A 25,828-nucleotide genomic window follows, 5' to 3' on the forward strand; every position below is an offset into this window, starting at 1 on the left:
CGGGCGGCCAAGGGCCCGCTGGAGAAGGCCAGCCTGGCGGGGCTAGCCGCAGTGGCGGTGGCGGGCGCAGTGCTGCTCTGCGCCGCCTCGCTCCGCTGCTCGGTGACAGCGTTGGCGGCGGCGCCCCGGAGGTCTCCTGCTCTCGGCCCCCTGCTCTCCTTTCGGTGGGGTCTCCATCGCGGGTGAGGCTGAGGCAGCGGGCCCCTACTCTCCGCCCCTACTCTCCTCCCGACGGCGCCCTACTCCAATCCCTTCCTCTCTCGGCGGCGGCACAACTCGGGGCCGGCGACGCCACACACCGCATCGGCCGCCGCTTCGGCTGCTGTGTTGCGGCCCCTCCACACGGGCTGGCTTGCTGCGCTGCTGCCCACCACACTGTTGTGAGAGGGAAGAGAGCGGAAGAAGAAGATGCTGACGAGTGGGGTCCGCTCGTCAGTGAGAGAGGGAGAGAATTGAATGGGGTGGACTGTGAATAACACGTGGGGTCTACTCATAAGTGTTTCAAACAGCCATAGCTGTTTCACCGAATAACTTTCAATTTTCTCACAGCTCACAACCTCCAACATCTTTCCAGATCACGCAGCTCACAACTAGTCTTTCGAAAGCAACCAAACACATCCTCAGTTTCTCTCTCAAACACGAACCGACGGCGACCCGCGCGAGAAAGAGCAAGCCCAACTCTTTCCTAAAGCCCGGCCCAAGAGATGCCGTCAGCCCGCAGGTGAGCCCATACACAAGACTTTACTATAAGCCGAATACCACACGGAAGGAGAGAAAGAGCATCACTGCAGGGGTCTACTGGGAAACTGGAAATGGCGGAGGCGACGAGCTCGAGCTCGGGCACCTAGCTCACGCGTTTCCGCTGCCACCGGCGCCGCGCTCGCCGGCGAATATCCCGCCGCCGCCGCCGCCGCCGCCGCTTCCGGAGACCACCAGCTCCCCCGCGCGGCGGCTCCGGCTTTTCTCCCTTCCTCCTTTCCGCTAGGGTTTTCCCCGATCCCCAATCACTGTAAGTCGCCGCCGCTTGCTTGGGTGTCTCCCCTCTAGCTTGAACTCACCTGAGGTGTAGGTTTGGTCTCCCTGTACGCGGATTTGGGAATCGTGGTCGCGATCAGTGTAGCTCTGTTTCCCAGCTAGGGTTACTGCCTCCGAGTCTAATTTTGGGTGAGAAATATGCAAGGAGGTTTTTGGGTCGATCTAGTTGGTTTGTCCAGCTGCTCAGTAGCTTTGAGCGAACATGTGGCGTCTTGGTCTGGTACATCAATGCTGGGTTGTTTGGATCTTGAATTGAAGCAAACCATGATTTAGTTAAAGTGGTTTTAAAGACTAACTATGTTTTCTTGGGTTAGTATAAAGCTTGGATACCAAAAACCTGCTCTGAAAACTCAGGAAATAGGTTTATGTAAATACTATCTACTTATACCTGTTTTGCATACAGCCAGTTTTATCCAAACAACATTTCAGCTAAATGCTAGCCTAACGCAAGCTGATTTCGTTTAATCCAAACTCTAGATAAAGTGGAACATACAAAATAGGTCAATATTTTCTAAGTTATAGTGTTGATTGCCATGAGACTGCGAAGCTATGTTTGTTTTCGCTTGCTAAATCTGCTATTGGTGCATTGATATATATGAAATACTGAAAATAGTCATGAAACATCATGCCTCTGTATCTGTACCTCTGAATGTGATGCTTGAAGGCTGCCATATTTGATAGTTTAACATGAAGTATAGGCTGCCCTGAGTATTTCTTTTTCTTACATTTTTTAATGACCTCAATGTGACTACAGGTTAATTCAGAAATGGCTTCATCACAGCATGTTGAGATGGAGGCTGCGAAACTTCTTCATAAACTTATTCAGGAGTCCAAGGATGAGCCTTCTAAACTAGCAACAAAACTTTATGTGGTATGCAGCTCAACCAATAATGCATAAGGGCGTGGAAAGTCTAAAAAACTCTGCCACCTTGCTTCTTACTTTTTGTTTGGTGTTCCAGATATGTCAACATATGAAACTAAGTGGAAAGGAGCAGTCACTGCCATATCAAGTCATATCGAGGTGAATATTTACTTTGGTTCTTCAATATCTTTAGAAATGAGAAAACAACTTAAATATGGGCTAGAAATCTTTAGTTTATCTTTGTGGGACTGAGTTCTCTAAATTGTCTGGAACAGAATATTTTTTGCATGGTCTTTTTGAACTTAATATCTGTAGCCATATTGTTATTATATCGGAGTTGCAAAAACGAAGAATGGGGTGGTATATGCGCCCTTAAAAAAAGAGAACAAAAATAAAATAAAAAGACAGAATGGTACAGAACTTAATGGAGGGAACCTTTGATTGTATTTTTTACTGAATCAAGTTTCTTTCAGTGCTATAGGACCAATTTCCCTAGTAGTTACTAGGACTTAGGAGAGGAAAGGTGGAACACACAGAAGGGACATAGGTCCTGAGGGGCCTTATAGGGTCCAAATGTCCAATAACGCAAAAAATCCGTGTGTGTTTTTAAATACATTAGCTGCCCTAATCTGCAGGCTGCTGGGAAAGGGGAAAGAAGAAAGGGGGTACATTTCATCCTTGTGCAGATCCTGGGTTGAGATGGTGAAGGAATTTGGATGTTGGGGAGCTTTCTGCGTAGTCAGCACTCAGTCGTCCATATTGATTCATGGAACTATTGTGTTTTGCTTCTTTTGGGGTTAGAAAATTTGATGTCTGGCAGAGTCCTCCCAACCCACCCTAACACGCACACACAATGAATATTGACTTCTGTACATGCAACAGCCAGGGGAAAAATTGGTGTGCATGTACTAGTACCAAATGTTGTGACCTGTATAGGGAGACGCTTCATACTTAGTAACACTATGGAATTGGGTGCTATAACCACATGGTATGACTCATTTGGTGTCAGATGATTTGTGTCGCAGTCCACACCTATGGTTCATCAATCTGTAATAACAAATAATCCAATTGGCTGTACTTTTTACATGAATGCTTTAAATGACATTGGCAGATAGGTAATTCAGCAGGTAGAATTTTAACAATGTAGACTGGAGCTTTCGCTTCTTCCTAATTCAAAATACTTCCATACTGTGTGAATCGGCAGGGCTATGGAGACAGTTGTAAACCAACATGGAATTGATATGGAAGCACTGCGATCATCGCGAATTCCATTTGCCGGTGGCCCTCACGCAGGTGATTCTAGTGGTGCCATGTCAAAAGACAAGGAGGTCATTGGTAACCAGTCTCCCATGGTTGGAAGTGACGCATCCCAGAATAGTGGGCAAGCTGGATTATGGCAGTTTCCATCAGGCAAGCAGCTTCAGAAGAAAAAATTCTGATAGTTATGGAGATATGAATTTCACTTCCTGATGCATCTTTTATGTTGTCAGGTTCAACAGATATGACAAGGCATGTGGCATCTGTTTCGGGCAGGGTACCAACAGGGCCAAACTGGGGTGATTTCCCAGCAGCTGATATTCATCAAGGCTCCATGTCACAAAAGAGCGGTAGGTCCTCTGGCATTGAAAGCCCTGCAAGTCTGCAGATGGAGGACACCAGATCTATGAATTCACATGATTCTTTGAAATCTGATGAGAAAACAAGTAAGAAAACCTCTTCTAAGAGAAAAAGGATGGATTCAAAAGGAGCTGGAGATTTGCATTCTGAAGACAACTCAAAGTCAGATGCTATCTCCACTGGACACAATACCAGAAAGGGGAAACAAGTTGGCAAAGCTGGTAGACAAGGTCAGCCTTCCATGGGAATGGAGCATGAGCAACCACATTCACTGCAAGTACAAGGTGGTACTGCTCAGGTGCCACCGTCACATGGTGGTGCACCTTTTCTCAGGGCTCACCCGGAAGGTCCATTGATTTCTTCTGGGAGGACTATTGACAAGACTAAACCATCAAATCCATTCACAATGGCTCAAATTCCAAATTTTCCTGAGGGACTGGCTTCTAGTGGTGTCCCTATTGAGTTGCAGAAAAGTATACAGGGTGGAGCAAATTTATTTAATGCTGGTTTTGGCTGGAACCAAAACTCACAAGTTCCAATTATGAAGAATTCTCAAGGGCCTAATCACAATTTAGTGAGTTCTGGAGTTAATGTTGAAGGTACTTACACTTAACCAAGATATAATGGTCTAACGAGAAACTGGAGTTCATACACTTGTTGATGATGAACTTGCTTATATTGCAGGGAAAGTGAATGTAGGGGCACAAGGAGCTTTTAACTCTACTTCTGCACCACAGATGGGATTTCCCCCGATTCCTCCTTACAACTCCTCTTCCTTTGGAGGTAGCTCACAGTTTCTGGACAAAGGCAAGGAATTGGCTTCCAGCAGTACTGGCACTGAACTTCATTCGACACCGAAAGTTGCATCTCAGCCTGGGATGCCTCATGTAAGGCTGTTGTTTTAATATGTGCATAGACTTGGAGTATTATTTTGGATATCATGTATGGTACCTTTTAGACAATATGTTGTCCGCTGGAAGTAAGGAGGGTTGGAGATTCATTCTCGTAAGCTTGCACGAAAATGTATTTGATGCATGTTCCGATGAATCTCTATGAGGATGCCTCAACTGGTTTTCTACCAGGTTGATCATTTGGCTGGTGGCTGGTGCAACCTGCTTCAACCAGAGCCATCTTGAAGAGCTTTTTGTTTGCTCATCTGTTCATTTATATTTGTACCTGAAATAGTTAATGCAATCTTCAAGAGTTCTTATTTGAGACAAATGTAATTCAACTTTACAGGGAAATCCCATCCAAGAAAGGCAAGGTATTATCAGAGCACCACAAAGAGCTGAGGCATCTTTCCAAGAAGGCAGACCATCTGCACTTCCGAATAGAAATACTGGGCCAAGTCCAATGTCTCACCCCTCTTCCAACATACCATTCAAAGAACAGCAGCTGAAGCAGCTCAGGGCACAGTGCTTAGTATTTCTTGCATTTAGGTCTGCATTTCTTTTCGTATACCGGTTTCCCTGAGTATATCCTGGTTTCAGAGCATGACATCCAAACTTCATTTTGTGGCACTCATATTGGCTATTTTTTCTTGTAGAAATAATTTGCAGCCCAGGAAGGTGCATCTTGAAATTGCCTTGGGTAGAGTACCTCCTGCAGAAAGTAAGAACTTTTAAGAAAAGAACACATTGTTCAATCCATTTGATATTTGTGTTTGGTCATATCAATTATGAATCTATACTTCAAAATCAGGTGATACTGCAGGTCAGAGGGGCAGTGAGAGCAGAGCGCCTGATGGTTTGGGAAAGGAAACTGGAAGCAGTCGGGAGAACTCTGGTGTTTTTGGTAGGCAAGGTGATGTCTCTAGACTTCCATCCACATCTGCAGGAAGTATTGCAGAAGTTGATTCCTTTCCGAAAGACCCAGAAAATGCTACAAAGAAGATCAAGGTAGCTGAACAGGAGAAGTCTTTGATGGAAGTAGAAAACATCCAAAAAGCTTCTGTTATGCAGGGAGCTAGTTCTGAAATGCGTTCCCAGGAAACTGCATCTCCCATTCCATCTGGACCACAGCAGTCATACTTTCAGGGAGATACGAGAAGAATTGCTCCTGATATTCATAGAAATGATGCTGAAAATTTGAATCGTAATTTGAGTTGGGGAGGCCTGGGACCTACTGCTTTGGGTGGTAATAGACAACATCTGAATCAGGAAACTAAAGAATTACCTGCACCTTCAAAGCCACAACATATGCCTGTTGATGGTTACAACTCCAATATGCCTGGAATAGATCAGACTACAGAGACAGTTGGAGCTGGTAATGATGTTGAAAATTGTAGCCACGCAGCAGACATTGTGCCCGAGCAGGCTGCTGATGAAGGAGATGAGGATCTTTCGGAGCATGATGATCTACCGTCATCTCCTCCAAAGCACACTATGACAGAAAAATGGATCTTGGAATACCAGAAGAGAATGTACAATGAGAAACAAAAAAGGACATTGGAGCAGCATAAATTACACGGCAGAATGTCAGCATCCTATGAGAAGCTAAAGGTTTACCTTCTTCCTTTGAGAGTCTGAAATGAGAAAGGCACCATTTATAAATGTTTGTATGTGATTAAGAATTTCTGTTCCATAACCTTTGTTAATCGTTATTTTATCAAAATTTCTACATCTTCAGGAAAGCGTTAATTCATCTGAAGATCTTTCCGCAAAGACAAAGAGTGTCATTGAATTGAAAAAGCTTCAACTTCTGCCACTTCAACGTCGTGTACGCAGGTTTGTTGTCATTGGAGACCCCAATCAATTTTATTCTTTTCTTAATCTGACAATCTGTTTGTTTAACTATGTGATTCCTGTTTCCTTTTCTTGATTCTATCACGCAGTGAGTTTTTGATGGACTTTTTCAAGCCCAATACAGCTGACTTGGAGCGCATCAAAGCAGTGAAGAAACATAGGCATGGACGGCGCGTGAAACAGCTTGAAAAAATTGAACAGAAAATGAAGGAAGAAAGGCAAAAGAGAATTCGTGAGAGGCAGAAGGAGTTCTTTGCTGATATAGAGGCTCACAGGTTGGATACCAATCTCTACTGTATTCATCACTCTCGTGTACCATCTGTAATCATCTCTGCCTGATGTCTTTTGCAGAGAGAAACTTGAGGACAGCTTCAAGGTTAAGAGAGAACGCTTGAAGGGTTTCAATAGGTACATAAAAGAATTTCACAAGAGGAAAGAGCGAATTCATCGGGAGAAATTGGATAGGATCCAACGAGAGAAAATCAATCTGCTTAAGAACAACGATGTTGAGGGATATCTTAGGATGGTCAAGGTGAGTCTTGCTTGCCATGTTTTGATTTATCTGCCCCTTCATTTTTAGTCTTTCTATTTGTTTGGTTTGAATCGCTTCTGATTAATGTTTCCACATTGTAGGATGCAAAATCTGACCGAGTTAAGCAACTATTGCGTGAAACTGAGAAATATCTACAGAAACTTGGGAACAAATTGCAGAATGCGAAGTCCACAGATGGACGTGCATCTTATGTTTCTGATAAGAGTGACCCTGCAAACGACATCGAAGATGAGAGCTACCAGCCACAGGTTATTTACTTTTCCGTTATTCATATTTCAGTCCGGTTCGTGTTTGAGATATACTTAACTGGGGTGTCCTCTTTGCAGCATTATCTGGAAAGTAATGAAAAGTACTATCAACTGGCCCACAGGTACTTTTAAATTGGATAAATTACATCTTCTTTTTTCAGTGGGAAATATAAGCATGTATTGATTTTAGATCCTCAATCCTTTTTTAATTCTTACATGGTTGCTTACATTTTTCTAGTGTTAAGGAGACCGTGAATGATCAGCCATCTTATCTTCAGGGTGGCAAATTGCGAGAGTAAGCTGCTATTCATTCTTCTATTTGTGACCCTTTAAACTTTTGCATGCGATAAGATATTCTTATCATTATTTTTTTATTTCTTTTTCCTTTTTTTGTTCATTTATTCATTTCTGTTGGTTTGCTACTTGCTTGTTACTCTACAGGTACCAGATGAATGGTTTGCGTTGGCTGGTTTCATTGTACAATAATAATTTGAATGGAATTTTAGCAGATGAGATGGGTCTTGGTAAAACAGTACAAGTAAGACCTAGTGCAGTGTGTTTAGCACTTGCTTTCATCTGTTATGTAGTTGTCTAAACAATTACCTAAATCCTTATTTGTGTTACTGCTTTTGCAGGTAATCTCTCTGTTATGCTACCTTATGGAAACAAAAAATGACCGGGGACCTTTTCTTGTGGTTGTACCATCATCCGTTCTTCCTGGATGGGAATCTGAGCTCAACTTCTGGGCACCTAGTATAAACAAAATTGCTTATGCTGGTCCTCCAGAAGAAAGGCGCAGAATGTTCAAGTAAATGCTAAAATTTTTCAATTCATCGTGCACTAGTCCATGCGGAGATTTTATTCACTTTAGTTATTTTCTTTCAGAGAGATGATTGTTCATCAGAAGTTTAATGTTCTTTTGACAACATATGAGTACTTGATGAACAAGCATGATAGGCCAAAACTAAGCAAAATACAATGGCACTATATAATAATTGATGAAGGGCATCGCATAAAGAACGCGTCTTGTAAGCTCAATGCTGATTTGAAGCTTTATCGGAGCTCCCATCGGCTGTTATTGACAGGAACTCCTCTGCAGGTTCTGAAGTTTGCATTTCTACTGTTATACATTAGTTCTGTCTTTTGCTTTTCAAGTAATGTCTGCGCCAACTGTTGGCTGTCTAAAATGGCTCTACCCTCTATATTAGTTATATATTACTGAACTGCCATATATGGCCTCTCTGTGTGTGTGCTAATTTGATGTGCTTTTTATGTGAAGAACAATCTTGAGGAGCTGTGGGCACTTTTGAATTTCCTTTTGCCCAATATATTTAATTCATCAGAGGACTTTTCTCAGTGGTTTAACAAACCATTTGAAAGCAATGGTGATAATTCACCTGATGAGGTATCATTCGGTTTTATTTGATTTCCTAAATAGTGGGCTACTCTGGAACGGCGTTTGACTACATTATCTTTTCTGCTTAAAGGCCTTGCTTTCGGAGGAAGAAAACTTGCTGATCATAAACCGTCTTCACCAGGTTCTTCGGCCCTTTGTACTCCGAAGACTTAAGCATAAGGTCTTTGATTTCACAATCTTAATGCCTGTTTTGGTGAATAGTTGAATAACTACATATTTGCATTCCAGCAATCCACTGCATTCTCCATTAGCTTGGCCGCTCTATGTTCTCTATGATTGGTAGTTCAAAGCTCTCTATTTTTAGCTTTCCTCCATGTGCCTTTTATGAATCCATCTAGTCTCATCTAAGCTAAACAACAGAACTTCAGATTTGAAATATGTTCCATTTTGGCATATGGTATTTGACTACTAATATATGAGAAGTCACATGGGTTATGCTTTCATTCACTATTTTTGCTCTCTCTTACGGACCTTCCTTCGGAATTGTGTTTTTCAACAATATTGGCATTGGTTGGGTTGCATCATGAACATTAGGAAAGAGCTTACATTTGTAAACAGAGGGAGTGTGTGATGTGTTGTCTCAAGCACATTCCTTGTCTTACAGTTTAATCAAGCCAACCAAAATGTCTTCTATTCCGTTTCAGTTGTTTTTGAAATTTGAAGTTGTACTGAACCATCGATAATTAAAAAATGAAAAGTACTCCCTCTGTTTCATTTGTTAGGATGTAGTCGAGTTTGACAAGGTTAAACTTTATAACGTTGGCCAGCAATTAATCAAATTATATGCATACTTAGTCAATGAAAGTTATATCAATAGATTTATCTTTCACAAATTGTTTAATGTGACATTGATTTTGTGGCAACTGATGGTATACTGCGAAATAAATTGATGGTCAAAGTACACTTCTAAAGTCATCTATAAATCCTAATATGCCGCATAAAAAGATCTGAGGGAGCAATGTATCATCGCAGATCTCCTAGTTAGCACCTAGCAATTTGCTCATTAGCTTGTGATTCTTATCATCTTCCTTCCTTTCTCATCTGTCTATATCCAGAAGATTTGTGCAATATTTTAGTTGTGTTTTACTACCTTCAGGTTGAAAATGAGCTGCCAGAGAAGATTGAAAGACTTGTAAGATGTGAAGCATCTGCTTATCAGAAGCTTCTCATGACAAGGGTGGAAGATAATCTTGGTGCAATTGGAGCGGTTAAGGTGTGCAGCAGCTGACTGTTCTGAGTTGATTTCTTATTCTAAGTTTTATTTTTCATTTCCCAAGTATTTCCAGGATTTGGCATTTAAGATGCTACTTTATTATCTTTAGGTTCGCTCTGTGCACAATTCTGTCATGGAATTGAGGAACATATGCAACCATCCGTACCTGAGCCAGCTTCATGTTGAAGAGGTAGAATGCAAATCTTCCATTTTGCCTCACTGTTATTATTTTTGAATCCTTATTGTATGCATCCCATCAACTGTTTGGCTTGTCTTTGTAGATTGAAGGCTATCTACCTAAACATTATCTGCCAAATATTGTAAGGCTCTGTGGAAAACTTGAGATGTTGGACAGACTGCTACCCAAACTCAAAGCTACTGGCCATAGGGTGAGTGAATAGTCATTGGATTTAGTTTGACTTCTACACATTAGAATTTGATTGTTCCTTTTTTTCTCTAGTTATAAGTTGAGCTCGAATGTTCTTTATTCTTGGTATCTTTGTCCTTTGCTGGTGATTAGTTCTGGTTCAGTGACAGCAACTACAATCCCTGCAGGTTCTACTTTTTTCTACAATGACAAGATTGCTTGATGTAATGGAGGATTACCTGGTTTGGAAAAAATATAAGTACCTTCGGTTGGATGGGCACACTTCTGGACATGAAAGAGGAGCTCTTATCGATAAATTTAATGATCCTAATTCTCAAGCATTCATTTTTCTTCTGAGGTATGTTACAATTGTATCACAAATTCTTATAAAAAAGTAGGATTAACGAACTCACGAAGCATGCTTTGGGCTACTGAATTGATTAATTTTAAACTTATTTACCTATTTGACCAACAAATACTTAGCGCTATGTTTCACTACCCCTTTTTTTATAGTATTCGAGCTGGAGGTGTTGGTGTCAATCTCCAAGCAGCTGATACTGTTATCATATTTGATACCGATTGGAATCCTCAGGTAGCTAAATATCTAGTCATAATGTTTTCTTGGAATATTATAAAACACTACATACTACCCATTCCTAATTGATTATTATCCAGGTTGACCTGCAAGCACAGGCTAGGGCACACAGGATTGGTCAAAAGAAGGAGGTTCTTGTTTTACGTTTAGAAACGGTAATGATTCTTTTGGTGTTATGTTGAAAGTTCATGTATCTAGTTAATAAATTGAATGGATATACTATACCCAGTGCTGAAAGCTCGCATACAATGTGAGGGTCCGTGGAAGGGATTTTTTAGGCAGCCTCAAGGATGCTGATTTGAACTCAGGACCTCCAGGACAGAAGTAGAGAGAGATAGCACTGTGCCAGGCCCACCCTTCTCAATAAATCAATATCGAAGAGGGCAAATAATATCTATTGGTGAAAAAAGGGGAAAATATAGCTTAGGAAGAAAACAAATGATGTCACAACTTGAGGGAACTACATTGACACTTTAGGGAACTAATAATAACTTTTTCGGTTGTACCCAGCACTCCTTTCTTGAACTGGTGTAGAGCCCATTATGTGCTATCCCAACTGCATACTATTTTGGCTTACATTTCATCTGAGAGAACCTTGTCATTATCTAATAAATAAATTAACAAAAAAGTTTGAAGGCATCTACAATTCAAGATGCTTAGGCACATGTGTTTAAAGAAAGAATGTTGCCTCTTCATTAAGCACCTGATTAAAAGTTAATCTCTCCGATGCAAGTGGGTGCTTAAATATGCTCTTGCAAACTTAAGCATCTTATCCACCTTGTGGGCACCTGGTGCATATAGCGGCAAACAATTTTTCTTACCTAAACACCAAGGAATGTTACCTCATCATTAAGCACCTGCATAAAAGTTAATCTCTCCAATGCAAGTGGGTGCTTAAATATGCTCAACCACCATGTTAGCACACCTTAAGCACCTATTTCAAACTTAAGCATCTTATCCACCTTATGGGCACCTGGTGTGTATAGCGGCAAACAACAATTTTCCTTACCTAAACACCATGTTAAGCATCTCCATTGTACATCCCTGAGAACATCTACTGCACAGCTACTTGTTGCATAACTTCCTTGTGGGTAGATACATGCATGAAACAACCTTGTCATTATCTAATAAATGTAATGCCAAAAAAAGTTTATGAGAGCATTTACTGCACAAATACTTGTTATATCACTTTCCAGCGGGTAGATACATGCATGCTGCTTTTGGGGGAACTGGTGTTTCTTTTTCCCTTTTCTCAATCTCGTTTCTTGCGCATACAATATCCCTGTGTTTCCCTTGTGCCAACTCACCTTAGGGTTGATAAAATTAATGGGGTTGTATCGAGGTTTCAAATTAAGTTAAGAAAATTGACAATGTTTTTGAAACCTTTTATTTGAGAATGTTCAACTGAAACTCAAATTTTAATTGTCTATCTTATAACAACGAATTCTTATTTAAAAACATAAAATATAACGTTTAATTAAGATGAAAAAACATTTGATCTTTTTCAAAACTAATATGATTATGTTGAATTACTAAATTTCACTTTTGATTATAAGATTTCCAACATGGAAATCTGGATCAGATTTAGTGACATATTTGAACTTTGAAATGAGTGCCTATAACTTTTTAAGGGAAATTGGTTCGTTTATGGGATTCAGCGGTCCCTTTAGTGAACTCAAATGATGTTGCAACGTTTCAAAAATTCCATAAGAAACATATATGCAGTACTCAAGTAAGCCTGCAATATTGCAACTTCACGCTTGTTCAATCAAAATTCTTGTAATGGGTCTTTCAAGGCTTGGCTAGCGAAGCAAAGTAGCCATGGGTGAAAAATAAGGAAATATCCATCTTTGATATCTACAATCAAAAAACATTATGACATGCTCAAGTCACTAGTGAGGGTGTGGGAGCCCTTTGATGTGAAATCCACACTCATCTAAGAAAGCACAGAAAACAAAAACAAATGCATTTAAGTTATGAAAGTGCTGAAAACCATGGTATATTAATGAGTCTCTTGGTAAAACTGATTGTTTCTGCTGTTGCTTAGAAGGCACAACACAGTTCGATGTTTTTCAATCCTAATGAATAGAGCTTTTTTACTTTTTTATGTGTTCCAAATAGAGCTGGGCCTTTGATACTTACTATATGCATAACTTCTTGATGATATTTTTCTTCATTATGTATTTGTTTGTGCCTTAGCAGATCATCTATGTGATTTTGTAATGACCTAAATACCTCACTAAGTACTGCTTGGTTTATAACCAAAATAAATACCTTCTTCTAATTGAGCTGAAAAATCTCAAAAATGCAATTTGTTTTTGACTTTAAATCTATTTTGCTGAATATAAGGTCCGGACTGTTGAAGAGCAAGTCAGGGCTTCAGCAGAACACAAATTAGGTGTTGCTAATCAGAGTATAACTGCTGGTTTTTTTGACAATAACACAAGGTAAATTCTTCTGTTGGCCCAAATAATTTAGTGCCCCACATCGCTGACAGACCCCTTCCCCTCCCTCTCTAATTCATATGTGGGGTGCTATTGCAGTGCTGAAGATCGAAGGGAGTATCTTGAATCACTCCTACGTGAGTGTAAGAAGGAAGAAGCAGCTCCAGTGTTAGATGATGACGCTCTGAATGATATTCTTGCACGGAGGTAAGATCTGATTTGATGTGAGACTGAATGTTTGTATTTACATAACATCACACTTCACTTTTCTTACTGCAGCGAAGCTGAGATTGACGTATTTGAATCTATTGACAAGCAAAGGAGAGAAGAAGAAACAGTATGTTGAATTTGTACAGGTTTCTTTCAGCTAAAGCTTTTACATATCTGCCTTGTAATTTTTGTTATGTTGCAGGAGGCTTGGCAAAAGGTGGTTCAGGATGGTTCAACTAGTGGGCTAGACCCTGCAGTATTGCCTTCTCGTCTTGTAACGGACGATGATCTCAAGCCCTTCTGCCATGCTATGAAGCTTTATGAGCCATCAAATGTAAAAAGTGTAAAGGTGAATGTGAGGAAGAAGGGTGAACTTGGGGGCCTTGATACACAACATTATGGAAGGGGCAAACGAGCTCGTGAGGTCAGTTGCACATTGTCTCTTAACATATCTCTCAATCATAGTCTGATAAATCTATTTACTAATTCATGGATACACATATGCTTGTAGGTTCGCTCTTATGAGGACCAATGGACCGAAGAAGAATTTGAAAAACTTTGTCAAGTTGATTCTCCTGATTCACCACAACCTGGTGGTATGCTGAAAGATTCAGATATTCCTAAAGCCCTGAAGCCTGAAATTCTCGCAGAGAGTTCAAAAGAACCAGAACAAATGAGGAAAGAGGCATCCCCAACTGTTGACGACTCCCCACCAGCAAAACGGCGGAGAGGTAGACCTAAAAGGTCAGATGTTTTCTTATCTCCTACTACAGCTCCAACTGATGCTGTCAAACAAGAGACAGGAACCACACATGATGGTAGTTCTGCCACACCAGCAACTATCATCAATTCTGATGCACCAGCTACTCCGATCCATTCAGCTGCTTCAGATGTTAATGTACATTCTATTTCACCGGCTGATAATATCAACAATCAAGACTTTGGTACTGAAACCAAGACTTCCAGTTCTGTCATTGTTCCAGAAGGACCTATAGCAAAAGACACTGGCTCGTCGTTGCAGAGTGTTCATAATGTTGCAGCTCCTGCAGTACCTCATCAACCAGCTAGAGGCAGGAGAGCCCAAGCAGGAGAAACACCTCGCAGACGAGGACGAAAACCAAAATCTCTAACGTCTTCTGGTGTAGATGATGTTGGTCTTAACCCACCTGTTTCAGCTGGTAGCGGAGTAGCAGACACTAGTTGTGTTTCTTCGTATACTCAAGTGAATACTCCCCCATCACAAGGAAGTGCTGTGGCAGTGGCAGGAATCCAGAAGGATTTGGTCACAGTTAAACTGGATACATTATTGCCAGATAGCGGTAAGCGTATTTCTCCTGTTCATGAAGGAGATAAAGGTGCAACCATTACAACACCTGTGGCAAAAGATATATGTGCTGAAACTGTGATGTCAGACAATGCTACCACACTGGCACCAAATACTCTTAATGAAAATGTTAGATTGCTTCAAGTGGAATCTGCACCTACCATGCCTGTGGTTTCAGGAGGTTTGGTGGAAACATCACATGTGGTGGCAGATAAGCCTGTTGAGAAGCAACCTGCTTCACGTCGCCGCAGAAAGAAAACATCTGGTAGTGAGGATACTGGAGTCAGCACTAGACAAAGATCGGCTATGAAAAAATCTTGTTACAGCACATCCGTTACTATTGATGATGTTGGTTCTGGCATGGTCCCAAGTGAAAAATCAGGAATAATGAAGGAAAGAGATGATGGTTCACTTCAGAATACTTCTAATGAATTACCAAATATTAACTTACCATCGCATGAGAAGTCTGGATATGATTCTCAACCAAGCACACCTATAGCTGTCCCCATCAATGAAGCTACACTTCCTAGTGGTTTTAAAGATAACCGTGCTACTCATTCTGAAATAACTCTTGCCACATCAGCCAATCCTCATGTCGATGGTAAACCGGTTGATTCGCACCTTGATGCACCTGTTTCTGTTGCTTCCCAAAATCAAGAACATGTTAAGACTGGGAAGGACCATTTGGCAGTGTGTTCTGAAGTCCCTGCTAGTCATTTAGCAATGGCTAGTGCAAATCCTGCTAGTGATCATAAATCTGAAAGTGCTCAATTTGACCGATCTGCTTCATTGCTTCAGAATTCAGGTAAGGAACCCACTGTAGTACCTTCTGAGGTTGATATAGCTGCTCCAAATAAGGCACCAGGCAGCAGGAGGAAAGGGTCGGCTCGGGAATCACGCAGCAGAAGTAATTCTGCAACAGCTGCAAGTGAACGCCGAGCCCGACTTACTGGATCAAAGCAGGTGGAGGACATATCAGCAAAGCCAACCACAACAGTGTGTGTTTCATCAGTCGAGCAACAGAGAACTGACTCTTTAAGAGCTGAGGTTACCGCTGCTTCTGTTTGTGAAGCACAGAAGAATCCTGGGAGTCATGTGTCTTCTGACACTTCAATTCCGGTGGGGAGTCATGCGTCAGGCGCAGCAGTTACTGAAGAAACAACGATGATGACACAAACTCCTGTGATGGCTAAATCAGAAGAAACAAAACTTCCAGGTGATCTACAAGGTATTATTTATTACACCCAGACTGCAGTTCTGGTTCCATATGAGAAGAGTAGCACATTCTTTGCTATTATTTTCCATTCCAATAGTAACAGTGTCTGACAGCATCTTCATGTTACCTTTTTCCTAGGTATTGAGTTTAAAAGTTCAGTACCACAAACAAACATGGTTTCAGCTGCGGAATCAGCACCTGCAAATGATGAACACTTGCAAGGTACTCTTTCTCACACGCAGTTCCTGGTCCGAACAAGGAGAGTAGTGCACTATTTGATGTTATTTTTACTGGTAAAATAGAATAATGGCAGATGTTTCTTATGCATTGTGCCCTTTTGTTTTCAGGTGCCGAAGTTAATAGTTCAGAACAGACAAAAGTGGTTTCAGCTGCTGAACCAGCACCTTCAAATGATGAACATGTGCAAGGTACTTGTTACACACATTCACCCACTTGTGTGCCACAGTTCTTTGCCCAGATGAGAAAAATAGAACACTATTTGCTGCTATTTTTCAACGGTCATTATGCATAAGTTTACTCTTCCTCTTTTCAGGTGTAGAGGTTGATAGCTCAGAACAACCGACAAAGACAGTCTCAGCTGCAGAATCAGCACCTTCAAATGATGAAGAACACACAACGCACGAAGTGCGTCTTAAGACTTCTGATGTTAATATACTTACCTCTAGTGCAGCAACAGACATATTGCAGGACAAAATTGATACCAGTGTTGCTTGCCAGTCAGATGCACCGTGTACGGATGAAATTGCAAGGCAGTCTGATGCATCGCTACTAGATAGCAAAGCCCCTCATGATGGTTCAGCTAAATACTCTCGTGGCTCCACCAAAGAAGATGATTATGTCTTGCGCAGTGAAGCCACTGGTGTTGATGTCACTGGTTCTAAGCAAGATGATGTGAAAGTTGATGACACGCAAGTTGATGATACTTCTAGGGCTTCTTCCAGTCATTTGGCTGCTACTTCACAATCCACTCAGTCAGATCAGCCTCCAGATCAAGTGGAGATTGTGGAGAATAGGAATGAACAAGTGAAAATGGAAGAAACATTGGATAAGAGTTCTGGAGACAATCAAACTCATAGTCAGAACCATGAAACTTCTCATGATACAGCATTATTAAGAAATTCTCCTTCAGAGTACTTGAATGAGCATTGTTCTGCTCAAGTAGATGGTGATACATTTAAAAGTAAAGAAAATATTGTTGAAATCCATGCTGCCATGAATATTGATGGTCCTGAGGAAGCTCTGGATGCTTCGTCCATGCAATCTCAGAAAGAGGGCAGCACAACAGACGTTGGTTTATCCACCGATGGTGATACATCTGAAACTAAAGAAACTACTGTTGAAACCCATGCTGCCATGAATGCTGATGGCCCTGAGGAAGCTCAGGATGCTTTGTCCACCCAATCTGATAAAGAGGCCAGCATGGCAGAAGTTGATGTGCCTACCGATAGCAGTCCCACAGTTTGCAAAGCACATAATGATCTTGAAGGCCAGGTATCTTGTGAAGAAACCTTGGTTAGGGCTGATGCTGACAATCGAACCCATAGCAATACAAATGATGATTCTAATAATAAAGATGAAGACACCATGGTTAATCCTGTTGACAGCACACGAGAACCGATGGAAGAAAGCACCATTATTGCTTCAGAAATTTCTGATTTGAATAAGCAAAGCTGCACCTTGCATTTTGGAAATGATCCCCCTTCAAGTATGCAGGCGACAGTTGAGTCTAATAAAGTTACTAGTGATGCTGAAATGGTTTGTCCTGGCAGGTTAGAATCTTCTGTTATTGAGACTGGAACAGTGGGTATCCAAGAGACTGTCATTGGTGATCTTGAGAGATCAGAAAAAACAGGGGATTTGGATGAAAAAACTGGCAGTCCGCAGCGTGATGTTCTTGGTACATCATGTTCCATGATGGGTCTTGTGTGTGAAAAAACACCTATTGAAGATCTTACTGCAGGTAGCCATTTGGAAGCACCAGTAGAACCAACTCAAGAAACTACTGTTGCAAACGCAGTGGTGTTCATGGATGCCTGCAACACAGAACCTGATGGTGATTCTACTGTTGCTGAAGGGCAAAAACAGACTGTAGAAATGGTTCATTCTCCAGAAAATCAATCTGCTGCATCCGAACATGTCGAGACACAGGCAAAGCCAACTGTGATTTGTGGTCCTATGCTAAATGAATCTCAGACTGCAGGGCTGGAAGATGACTTCTCAATACTGAAGCATGGTGGTCCTACTGCCTCATCCGAGCTTGTTGTAGAATCCAATCCAACCAGTGAAATTTCTGCTATTCAAGTGGAAACGGAGGCAACAAAGTCAGATGGGTACTGCACAGTGGAGGATGGCAATGCTTCATCTGAAACTGTCATGGAATTGGAGCCAAATAAAGAAACTACTATTCCTATGCAAGAGGATACTACAGAAACTAATGATACTATTGCTACTTACAAAGCATGCAATGATTCTGAGAGTCATTCATTTGGTGAAGCGGTGATGGAAATGCAGTCATCAGAGATCAAGGCAGCATCTTCTATTCAGTCTGGTGCAGGAAACATAAGCACACAGGCTCCTGCAATGCCTGATGGAACTGAACAAACCAATATGGCTTCAACTTCAGAAGTAGCACCTGAAAATGATAAAGAACATATGCCAGGTACTTCTATCACGTGCACGTGACCCATACATGCACACACCGTTGTTTTTTGTTGGAAGAGTAATATGCCCTGTGCTGTTGTTTTTAGCGGTCATAGTAACAACAATTGCTGATATTTCTGTTTTTACTCCTTTTATTTCAGGCACTGAAGTTCATAGTTCAGACCAACAAACAAAGACGATTTCACCTGCTAATGATGAACATGTGCAAGGTACTCATTCTGTTCCCCTTGTGCCCATACACATGCATGCCATAATTCTTGGATCAGATGAGAATAGTACATCCTTTGCTGTTATTTTTCAAAGGTCACTAGTAACAGTGGCTTGCATTTCTTATCACTCTTTGCTCTTCTTTTTTCAGATATTATGGTTCATAGTTCAGAACAACAAACAGAGACGGTTTCAGATGCACAGATTGACACATTGTGCGTCCAGGAGACTGCAATTGTTGATCATGGTGAAACAAGAGGAACAGTTGATCTGAATGACATAAGTACACAGACTCCTGCATTACCTGGAAGCGGCTTGTTTGGTAACCCTCACCGCCTTGCTCTCCTCAGCACAATGCATGTATGTTTCATCGTTTAATGCATGTATGGGCCTAGGCACTCATGTGCATCTGCCTTTTTTTTCAGGTGTGGAGGCACATAGTTCAGAACAACAAAAAACAGCATCTTCACCAGGTGTGCACACTGCTTAAAACTCTGAATAAAAAACAGCATATTCACATAAAATATTTACGCGTGCCTTTGCTGTTTCGTTTTTTCCCAGGTGATGGGGTTAATAGTTCAGAAAAACAAATAAAACTTGATTCGGTTGCAGAGATTGAAACAGCGGACGTCAAGGAGACTGCCATTGCTGATCATGAGGAAACAGGTGATGAGAGTGGCGTAAGTACACATGCTCCTCTATTAACTGAATCTGGAGAAAAAGGATCACCTGGAACTGACTTGCATGGTAAGAACTATATATCTAGCTCCGCATTTTTATGCTGATACTTGTGCAATATTTGAATTTCTGAAGAAGCTACTAGTTAATTATAACTTTTATCTCTACTGACATCGGTAGTGGTGGTTGTGTGGATCTACCAACTTGTCAAAAAACAGATTTTGAGGGTGAGAAGGATCATTCTACTGGGATTAACATAGAGGGCATCCAAGGCCCTTATGATGCCTCAGACAAGGATCATTCTACTGATCCTCCTGCAACTACCCTGGTGATGGTTGAATCTGATAAAGATACCTGTGATGCAGAAATTGTTTCTGCTGGCAAATTAGAATCTTCTGGTGGTGGTGATATTGGAACAGTTAGTGTCCAGGAAGCTGCAGATGATGCTGATCACGAGGGAACACAAGGAAAAGGTGAGAATGGCATTCTTTTTGCATTGTTTAATGTTGATATTGCATATCTTGGTGCGGTACTCACTTGCATATGGCTTTTCAGGTATTGAGGCTCATGGTTCAGAACAAATGGAGATGGTTTCAGTTGCACAAGCGGCATCTAATCTGGCTTTAGTAGGATATTCTTCTTCAGAAGACTCAATGTTGGATGATTCTGCCCGAGCAGCTGATGGTGGTGATTTTGTGGATAGTAAAGGAGCTGGTGTTGATAGCCAAGAAACTACATCAACTCAAACCACCTCTACTCTTCCAGAGAATACTGACATGGATTGGCAAAGCTGCCCCTTGCAATCTGGGAATGATTCTCCTGCAACTACTGCAGTGACAGTTGAATCCGATAAAGATATTGGTGATGCTGGAACTGCTTGTGTTGGCAAGACAGAATCTTCTAGTGGTGTTGGGATTGAGATGATGGTTGTCCAGGAAACTTCCATTGCTGATCAGCAAGGAGCAATTGGAACAGGTGATCTGAATGAGGAAAATGACAGTTTGCGACGTGGTGATGACTGTGGTACATCATGTTCCACATTAGTTACTGCGTGTGAAAAAGCACCTAGTGTTGAAGGGGTTATTGTGGCTGACCATTCAGAAGTGCCCACTTCAGTTGAACTTATCGCTGCACAATCAACTCAAGAAGCTACCATTTCAAACCAAGAGGAAATTGTTGCCCATGAAAAAGCAACTAGTGTAGAAGGGCTTACTGTAGATAGCCGTTCAGATGCGCCTGCATCAATGGTATTAGTTGGTGTGGAATCAACTCAAGAAGCTATGTCAAACCAAGAACAAATTATAGATGCTGTTGGCTCTATGCATGAAAGCAACAGTACAGCCAGTGGTGATGCTGCTACTGCTAGCGGAGCAGACCTGACTGAAGAAGTGGTTAAAGCTCCTGAAGAGCAACCAATCCTGTTTCAACTTGTTGATTCACAAGCAAAGGCAGCTGAGATCTCTGGCCCTATGCAGGAGGAATCCATAGCAAACTTGGAAAATGATGTCTCAGAACCTAAAGATGGTAGCCCTACTGCCTCGTCTGAGCGTGTTGCAGAACCCAAGCCAGTTGATGAAACTTCTGTTATGCAAGTGGCACTGACAACGAGTACAGGGGATGAATGTGCAGCAGAGGATCATAATGTTGTTCCATCTGAAACTGTTATGGAATCGGAGCCCATTCAAGAAATTGCTGTTCCTATGCAAGAGGACGGTAAAGAAGCTAATGATGCTCATACTGCTCGCGAAGTATGCAGAGATCTTGAGGGCCATGCATCAGGTGCTGTGTCGATGCCAGTAGAATCAGAAATTGTTGCTAGGCAAGGGGATGACGCAGAAGCTAATGATACTACTATCATCAGCGAAGTATGCAAAGGTACTGAGTCCCATGTATCTGGTGAAGTACCAATTCCAGTAGAGTCATCACCACTCAAGGTGGAACTGGCGAATGAGACAGATGACTCTCAAGGTAGGCTCCCCCCTCCCTTTCTGTTTCTCTCCACAGATTCGCTTGGATTGTATATTTTATCTTTGACCCACCTAAATTGAGTAAATATATTTTTCTAGGTTTGAATCGAGGGATGGGATTCGATGAGCGTGAGATGCAATGTACGACTCAGCCTGTTGCTGTAGCTGATGTTCCCATTATAGTGGGAGACGAGGTATTAAACACGGAGTCTACACCTGGTGGTGCAAATGCAAAATCTGATGGAGCTGACACTGAACAGAAATTGCTACCTTCCTCTGTTGAGCCCATGGTAGACGTATCTAGTGAGCTGCCCAGCCAAGAGGTAAAGGAGGCTCCAAGCACTGACCTTTCAGGAAATGATGAAGATGTGAAGATGGAAGAGGCCCCTGCTGCTCAGGGACAGCTAAACACTGATGCAGCTTATGGTGGTGAAAATGCAAAACTTGGTGAAGCTGCCTTGGAGCTGCAGTTGCCACCTTCATCTGGTGAGGCAATAGTAGAGATATCTAGTGAGCCACTCAGCCAAGAGGCAAAGGAAGCTGCAAGCACTAACCCTCCAGGAAATGATGAAAATGAGCTGCAATTGCCACCTTCATCTGGTGAGGCAATGGTAGAGATATCTAGTGAGCCACTCAGCCAAGAGGCGAAGGAAGCTGCAAGCACTGGCCCTCCAGGAAATAATGAAAATGCAAAGGTGCAAGAGGCTACTGTTGCTGCTCAGGTACTTCTGAGCACCGAACATGCTCCTGATGGTGAAACTTCAAGACTTGCTGGAGGTGATACAGAACTGCAATTGACACCAGCTGGTCAGGCTATGGTAGACATATCTAGTGAGCCACCCAGCAGCCAAGAGGTAAATGAGGCTCCAATCAGTGACGCTTTGGGAAATGATGAAAATATAAAGACAGAAAATACTGCTGATGCTGAACCTGCCCCTGGTAGTGAAAATACAGAACTCGGCGAAGCCAACACTGAAAGGCAAGCGAAACCAGTGTCTGCTGTGGTTATGGTAGAATCATCTAGTGAGCTTCCCAGCCAAGAGGGAAAGGAAGCTGCAACCACTGACCTGTCAGGGGATGATGAAAAAGCAAAGTCAGCGAGGGCTGCTGTTGTTGCGGAACTTTTTGGAGATGCAACAGAAGGCGGTTCAGATCAACCATTACCGTCGCCTAGAGGTGAAGGTGAGGATGCAGATGGTGATGGAGGTGTAGAGTAAATTATGCAAATATTGTACTAAGAACTACTAGAATCTGTGTAAGTAAGAACTGCTATTAGTGCTTTAGCTGTAACCCATGGAAGCTTTCACTGAAATTAATGTTAGTTTACGTGGTGCTGAGATTACAGCAGTTGTGGCGCACGGCAGTTAATTCTTTTCTAACGTGTGAATGTTTGCTGTACTGATATGTGTTGCTTGATCCGCATCACATCGTATCATGTTGTTAGTATGGTGCTTCGGTGGTCCTGTTGAGTTGATAACTGTTTTGTTCCAGACTCGAATCTGCATTGCAGAACCCTACAGTTTGACGGATAAGGCAACAGATCATGCACGTAGATCTATTTTTAACCTGAAAAGGTAGGTTTTAGACTGGACTGATCTATAAAGTTTATTTACTTAAGAGGTGGACGGCAGCAATTAAACAGGTCAACTACTAAGTTTGGCAGTCCAATACTATGTTGAATTAATTCAGTCTAGCTTGTTTCTTCGTTTGAATTGTCTATGTCGGCGTGCCTACTTGTCTCGCCTAGAATCTTGAAATAGGTGCGTCACGGGACGCTCCACTATCTGTATGATGGTATGCGGTTGTGTTTTCATTTTGGAAAAGGTACGACTCATGTTGAACTAAACGTGTATTTGAATCGTCTTTGTTGGCGTGCCTACTCCTGGAACTTGACTTGTAGTCCCAACGAATACATCATTACTCCATCCTAAATTACTGTTCCTTTTGACTTTTCTAGATATATAATTTTTCCTATATATCTAGATATGTCCAATATTAATTTTAATTTAGGACGGGATGAGTATCCATCGTAGACACCGAAAGGGTTGGTAAGGTAGGTGAAAGAACGAAGGGATGCACGATGTCATGCTCGCAACTGCAACAGCGACTGGTCTGGTAGATCTTGCTTCTGGTACGTGGCGGAAGACGAGCACCAATTAGTAGCTGGTCTAGAGAATAGACTCGCGGTGCTTATCAGTGTTCGACTAGCCCAACGATAGAAGCCTCGGGTCCAGCACATAGTCTAGCCCCAGCACCAGCAGCAAACCGGCGGAGACGCTGACCGTGGGCACCGACCCAATGCAAACGTCGGAGCCGCGAGACGTTGAGCCTCTTCGGCCGTAGGCCACGCAAATAATGTGGCGAACTGGCGATCCAACCAGAGTCAGCGCCCCGCTGCGGCGCGAGGCGCCAACGCGAACCCAAAAGTCCAGGTAAACATGCTGGTAGCTGGTAGGCTCGGAAAATGGCCCATAAAAACCACCGTCTTGCCACAGTTCGTGGTGACCCCAATCCTGCAGCTCCGTTCAGCTGGTTAACCAATCCATGAATGCTGCAACATGGCGCCATGAATTCCGAACTGGAAGAAAAAAGATGACAGGCCCTGCCACACACACCACACTAACAGAGGACCGATCCGTGGTCGGCGCCTCCGCGATCCAGTCCAACACATCTGTTGTCCTTGTCCGGCCCTTGCCGCCGCCGCCGCCGCACGGGGTCAGGCCAAGACTATTTTTCACAATTTCACCTAGCCGTGGGGTGCTTGCAGAGTTGCAGGAGCATCTCCCGATCAGAGGATTTCGCGCGTGCAAGCGACGGCACGGCGTGACGGCGGCGTCGGTGGTGAAAGTCAGCGACGGCCAATCAGTCACGACGTAGCTAGAGTGATTTTTGTCAAGCATCAGGGAGATTATTAGAGGGTCTAGAGGAAGGGTCTAGATTGTTCTTCTGACCAGCGAATACTTGGTGGTATCAAGACGTGGAACTCTGATCTTCACATGGCATCAGCCGACATATATTTTCACTTCTCTAGGTTCTAGTAGAACTTCACACTAATTTCTAAATAAAGAAACAGACAGCTCATTAACTCTCTGCCATTTTGTCACCTAAAAATCCCTATGCACTTTGAAAATCTGAATAGACTTATAGTTCCTCTCATCATAAATATATGTTCATTTAGATTTGTTCCAAGCCCAAAAAAGAGGAGCTTTTGCCATTTTTATCTAAAATTCACATTGATTGGCGGCACAGTATCAATTCCACTCATCAATCCATCATGGAAAATACTTTAATAAAGTATAACTCTTCCTATTTAAGATAATCTATCTTTCATATATATTTTTAGTCGAAGTGTCACATACTAGATATATTTGTTATAAGCGCAAGTTTTTTTTTTGGTTGAGGAATTATGTGCTAGGCTACATTCTCGGGGGGAAAAAATAGTACATCAATCAACAATCATTGACATTTTCATAAGGCAACCACCATTGCGCACCAAACTTTCCGGTGCTCTTCCCCCAATTCAATGGACAGCAACCTAAGTAACGCACACAATCTAATCAAGAACGTCCATGAGACAAATCATAGAGTGGTGGGGGGTCCTCCTGTGATCTATATAGCATATCTATCGCACCGAATGGTAGGTGAGGGCACCAAGAAACAGTGACAAGATATATGTGCAATCATGCTTGCAACGGCAATAACTGCTCGACCTCGCAGTACGTGGAGGGAGGGAGACAAGCACAGAAGCTGGATGCTTTGTCCGGCTAGCAACTTGCTTGTAGGACTCGGTTCATGTGCCGTTGCTATGCATAGTTCGGTTGGTGAGGAGGCAGCTAATCGACGGCCATCACCATCTGTAGTGACAGTGTGGCTGGATCTATGTAAGATAGATAGATAGCGCTAAAATCAGTATGAAAGGTGATTTGGTAAAACTTTAATAGATTTATCTCAAGTTTTCGTCGATTTTTGCTAAGTCAAAATGCCACCTCTGAAAATTAAACTGTGTCGACATCCTAAAGGTGTTTTGAATGAATGTGGAAAGCATCTGTTTCATTCTTATTCGCTTTCAGTTGCGTCCTTTTTAATTTGTGCTCCATGCATCTTTCAAAAAAAAAAATTGTGCTTGGCTTTGCAGCTTTCTATTTGCACTTGCATTCCCTGCATACTCCTACTTCCCAACAAAGTGGTTGTGTGTTTTTGCAGATTCAAAACGTATTCGGAGATATCTGCAGGGATTCCGCCGTGCGCGCACACACACATAGCAGCCTTCGTTTCTCTAAACCTAAATTCTCAAACTAATCCACTGATGAATCTCCAAATAAAACGATGGTTTTTCTCCTCGACTTTGGCCCAAGGTTTTGCTCCTTGCCGAATGTTTGCAATAGGTGAAACTTTTGCACTGCTTTGCTACGTGAAAAAGTTTCACCTACTGCTACGTGCACGGCACTA

The 25,828-nt window shown here is 42.2% G+C and overlaps 1 protein-coding gene across 3 annotated transcripts; it reads left to right on the plus strand.

The window, feature by feature from the left end:
- Positions 1–770: 770 nt before the first annotated feature.
- Positions 771–22,726, plus strand: LOC117852787 (uncharacterized). 3 transcript variants are annotated; one of them, XM_034735043.2, is made up of 41 exons: positions 771–1,009; positions 1,790–1,906; positions 1,995–2,056; positions 3,102–3,307; positions 3,397–4,113; positions 4,199–4,401; positions 4,754–4,953; positions 5,061–5,125; positions 5,216–6,015; positions 6,143–6,240; positions 6,348–6,533; positions 6,610–6,790; positions 6,892–7,059; positions 7,138–7,181; positions 7,298–7,354; positions 7,501–7,597; positions 7,695–7,867; positions 7,945–8,158; positions 8,339–8,464; positions 8,547–8,636; positions 9,573–9,689; positions 9,799–9,879; positions 9,971–10,078; positions 10,245–10,414; positions 10,570–10,648; positions 10,732–10,806; positions 13,001–13,098; positions 13,195–13,302; positions 13,375–13,432; positions 13,508–13,729; positions 13,817–15,857; positions 15,984–16,067; positions 16,193–16,273; positions 16,399–18,525; positions 18,668–18,736; positions 18,886–19,056; positions 19,160–19,207; positions 19,296–19,481; positions 19,631–19,885; positions 19,968–21,380; positions 21,479–22,726. In XM_034735043.2, exons 2-41 carry the CDS (start codon positions 1,802–1,804, stop codon positions 22,594–22,596), a joined length of 12,501 nt encoding a protein of 4,166 aa, XP_034590934.1. In that variant the 5' UTR covers positions 771–1,009; positions 1,790–1,801; the 3' UTR covers positions 22,597–22,726. The 3 variants fall into 3 exon arrangements, with proteins under 3 accessions (XP_034590934.1, XP_034590933.1, XP_034590935.1); XM_034735042.2 differs by having other exon boundaries at positions 772–1,009; positions 3,388–4,113; XM_034735044.2 differs by having other exon boundaries at positions 772–1,009; positions 3,388–4,113; positions 5,228–6,015.
- The last annotated feature ends 3,102 nt before the right edge of the window (positions 22,727–25,828 follow it).

This window comes from Setaria viridis, chromosome 4 (genome assembly GCF_005286985.2).
Source record: "Setaria viridis chromosome 4, Setaria_viridis_v4.0, whole genome shotgun sequence".
NCBI classification, from domain to species: domain Eukaryota; kingdom Viridiplantae; phylum Streptophyta; class Magnoliopsida; order Poales; family Poaceae; genus Setaria; species Setaria viridis.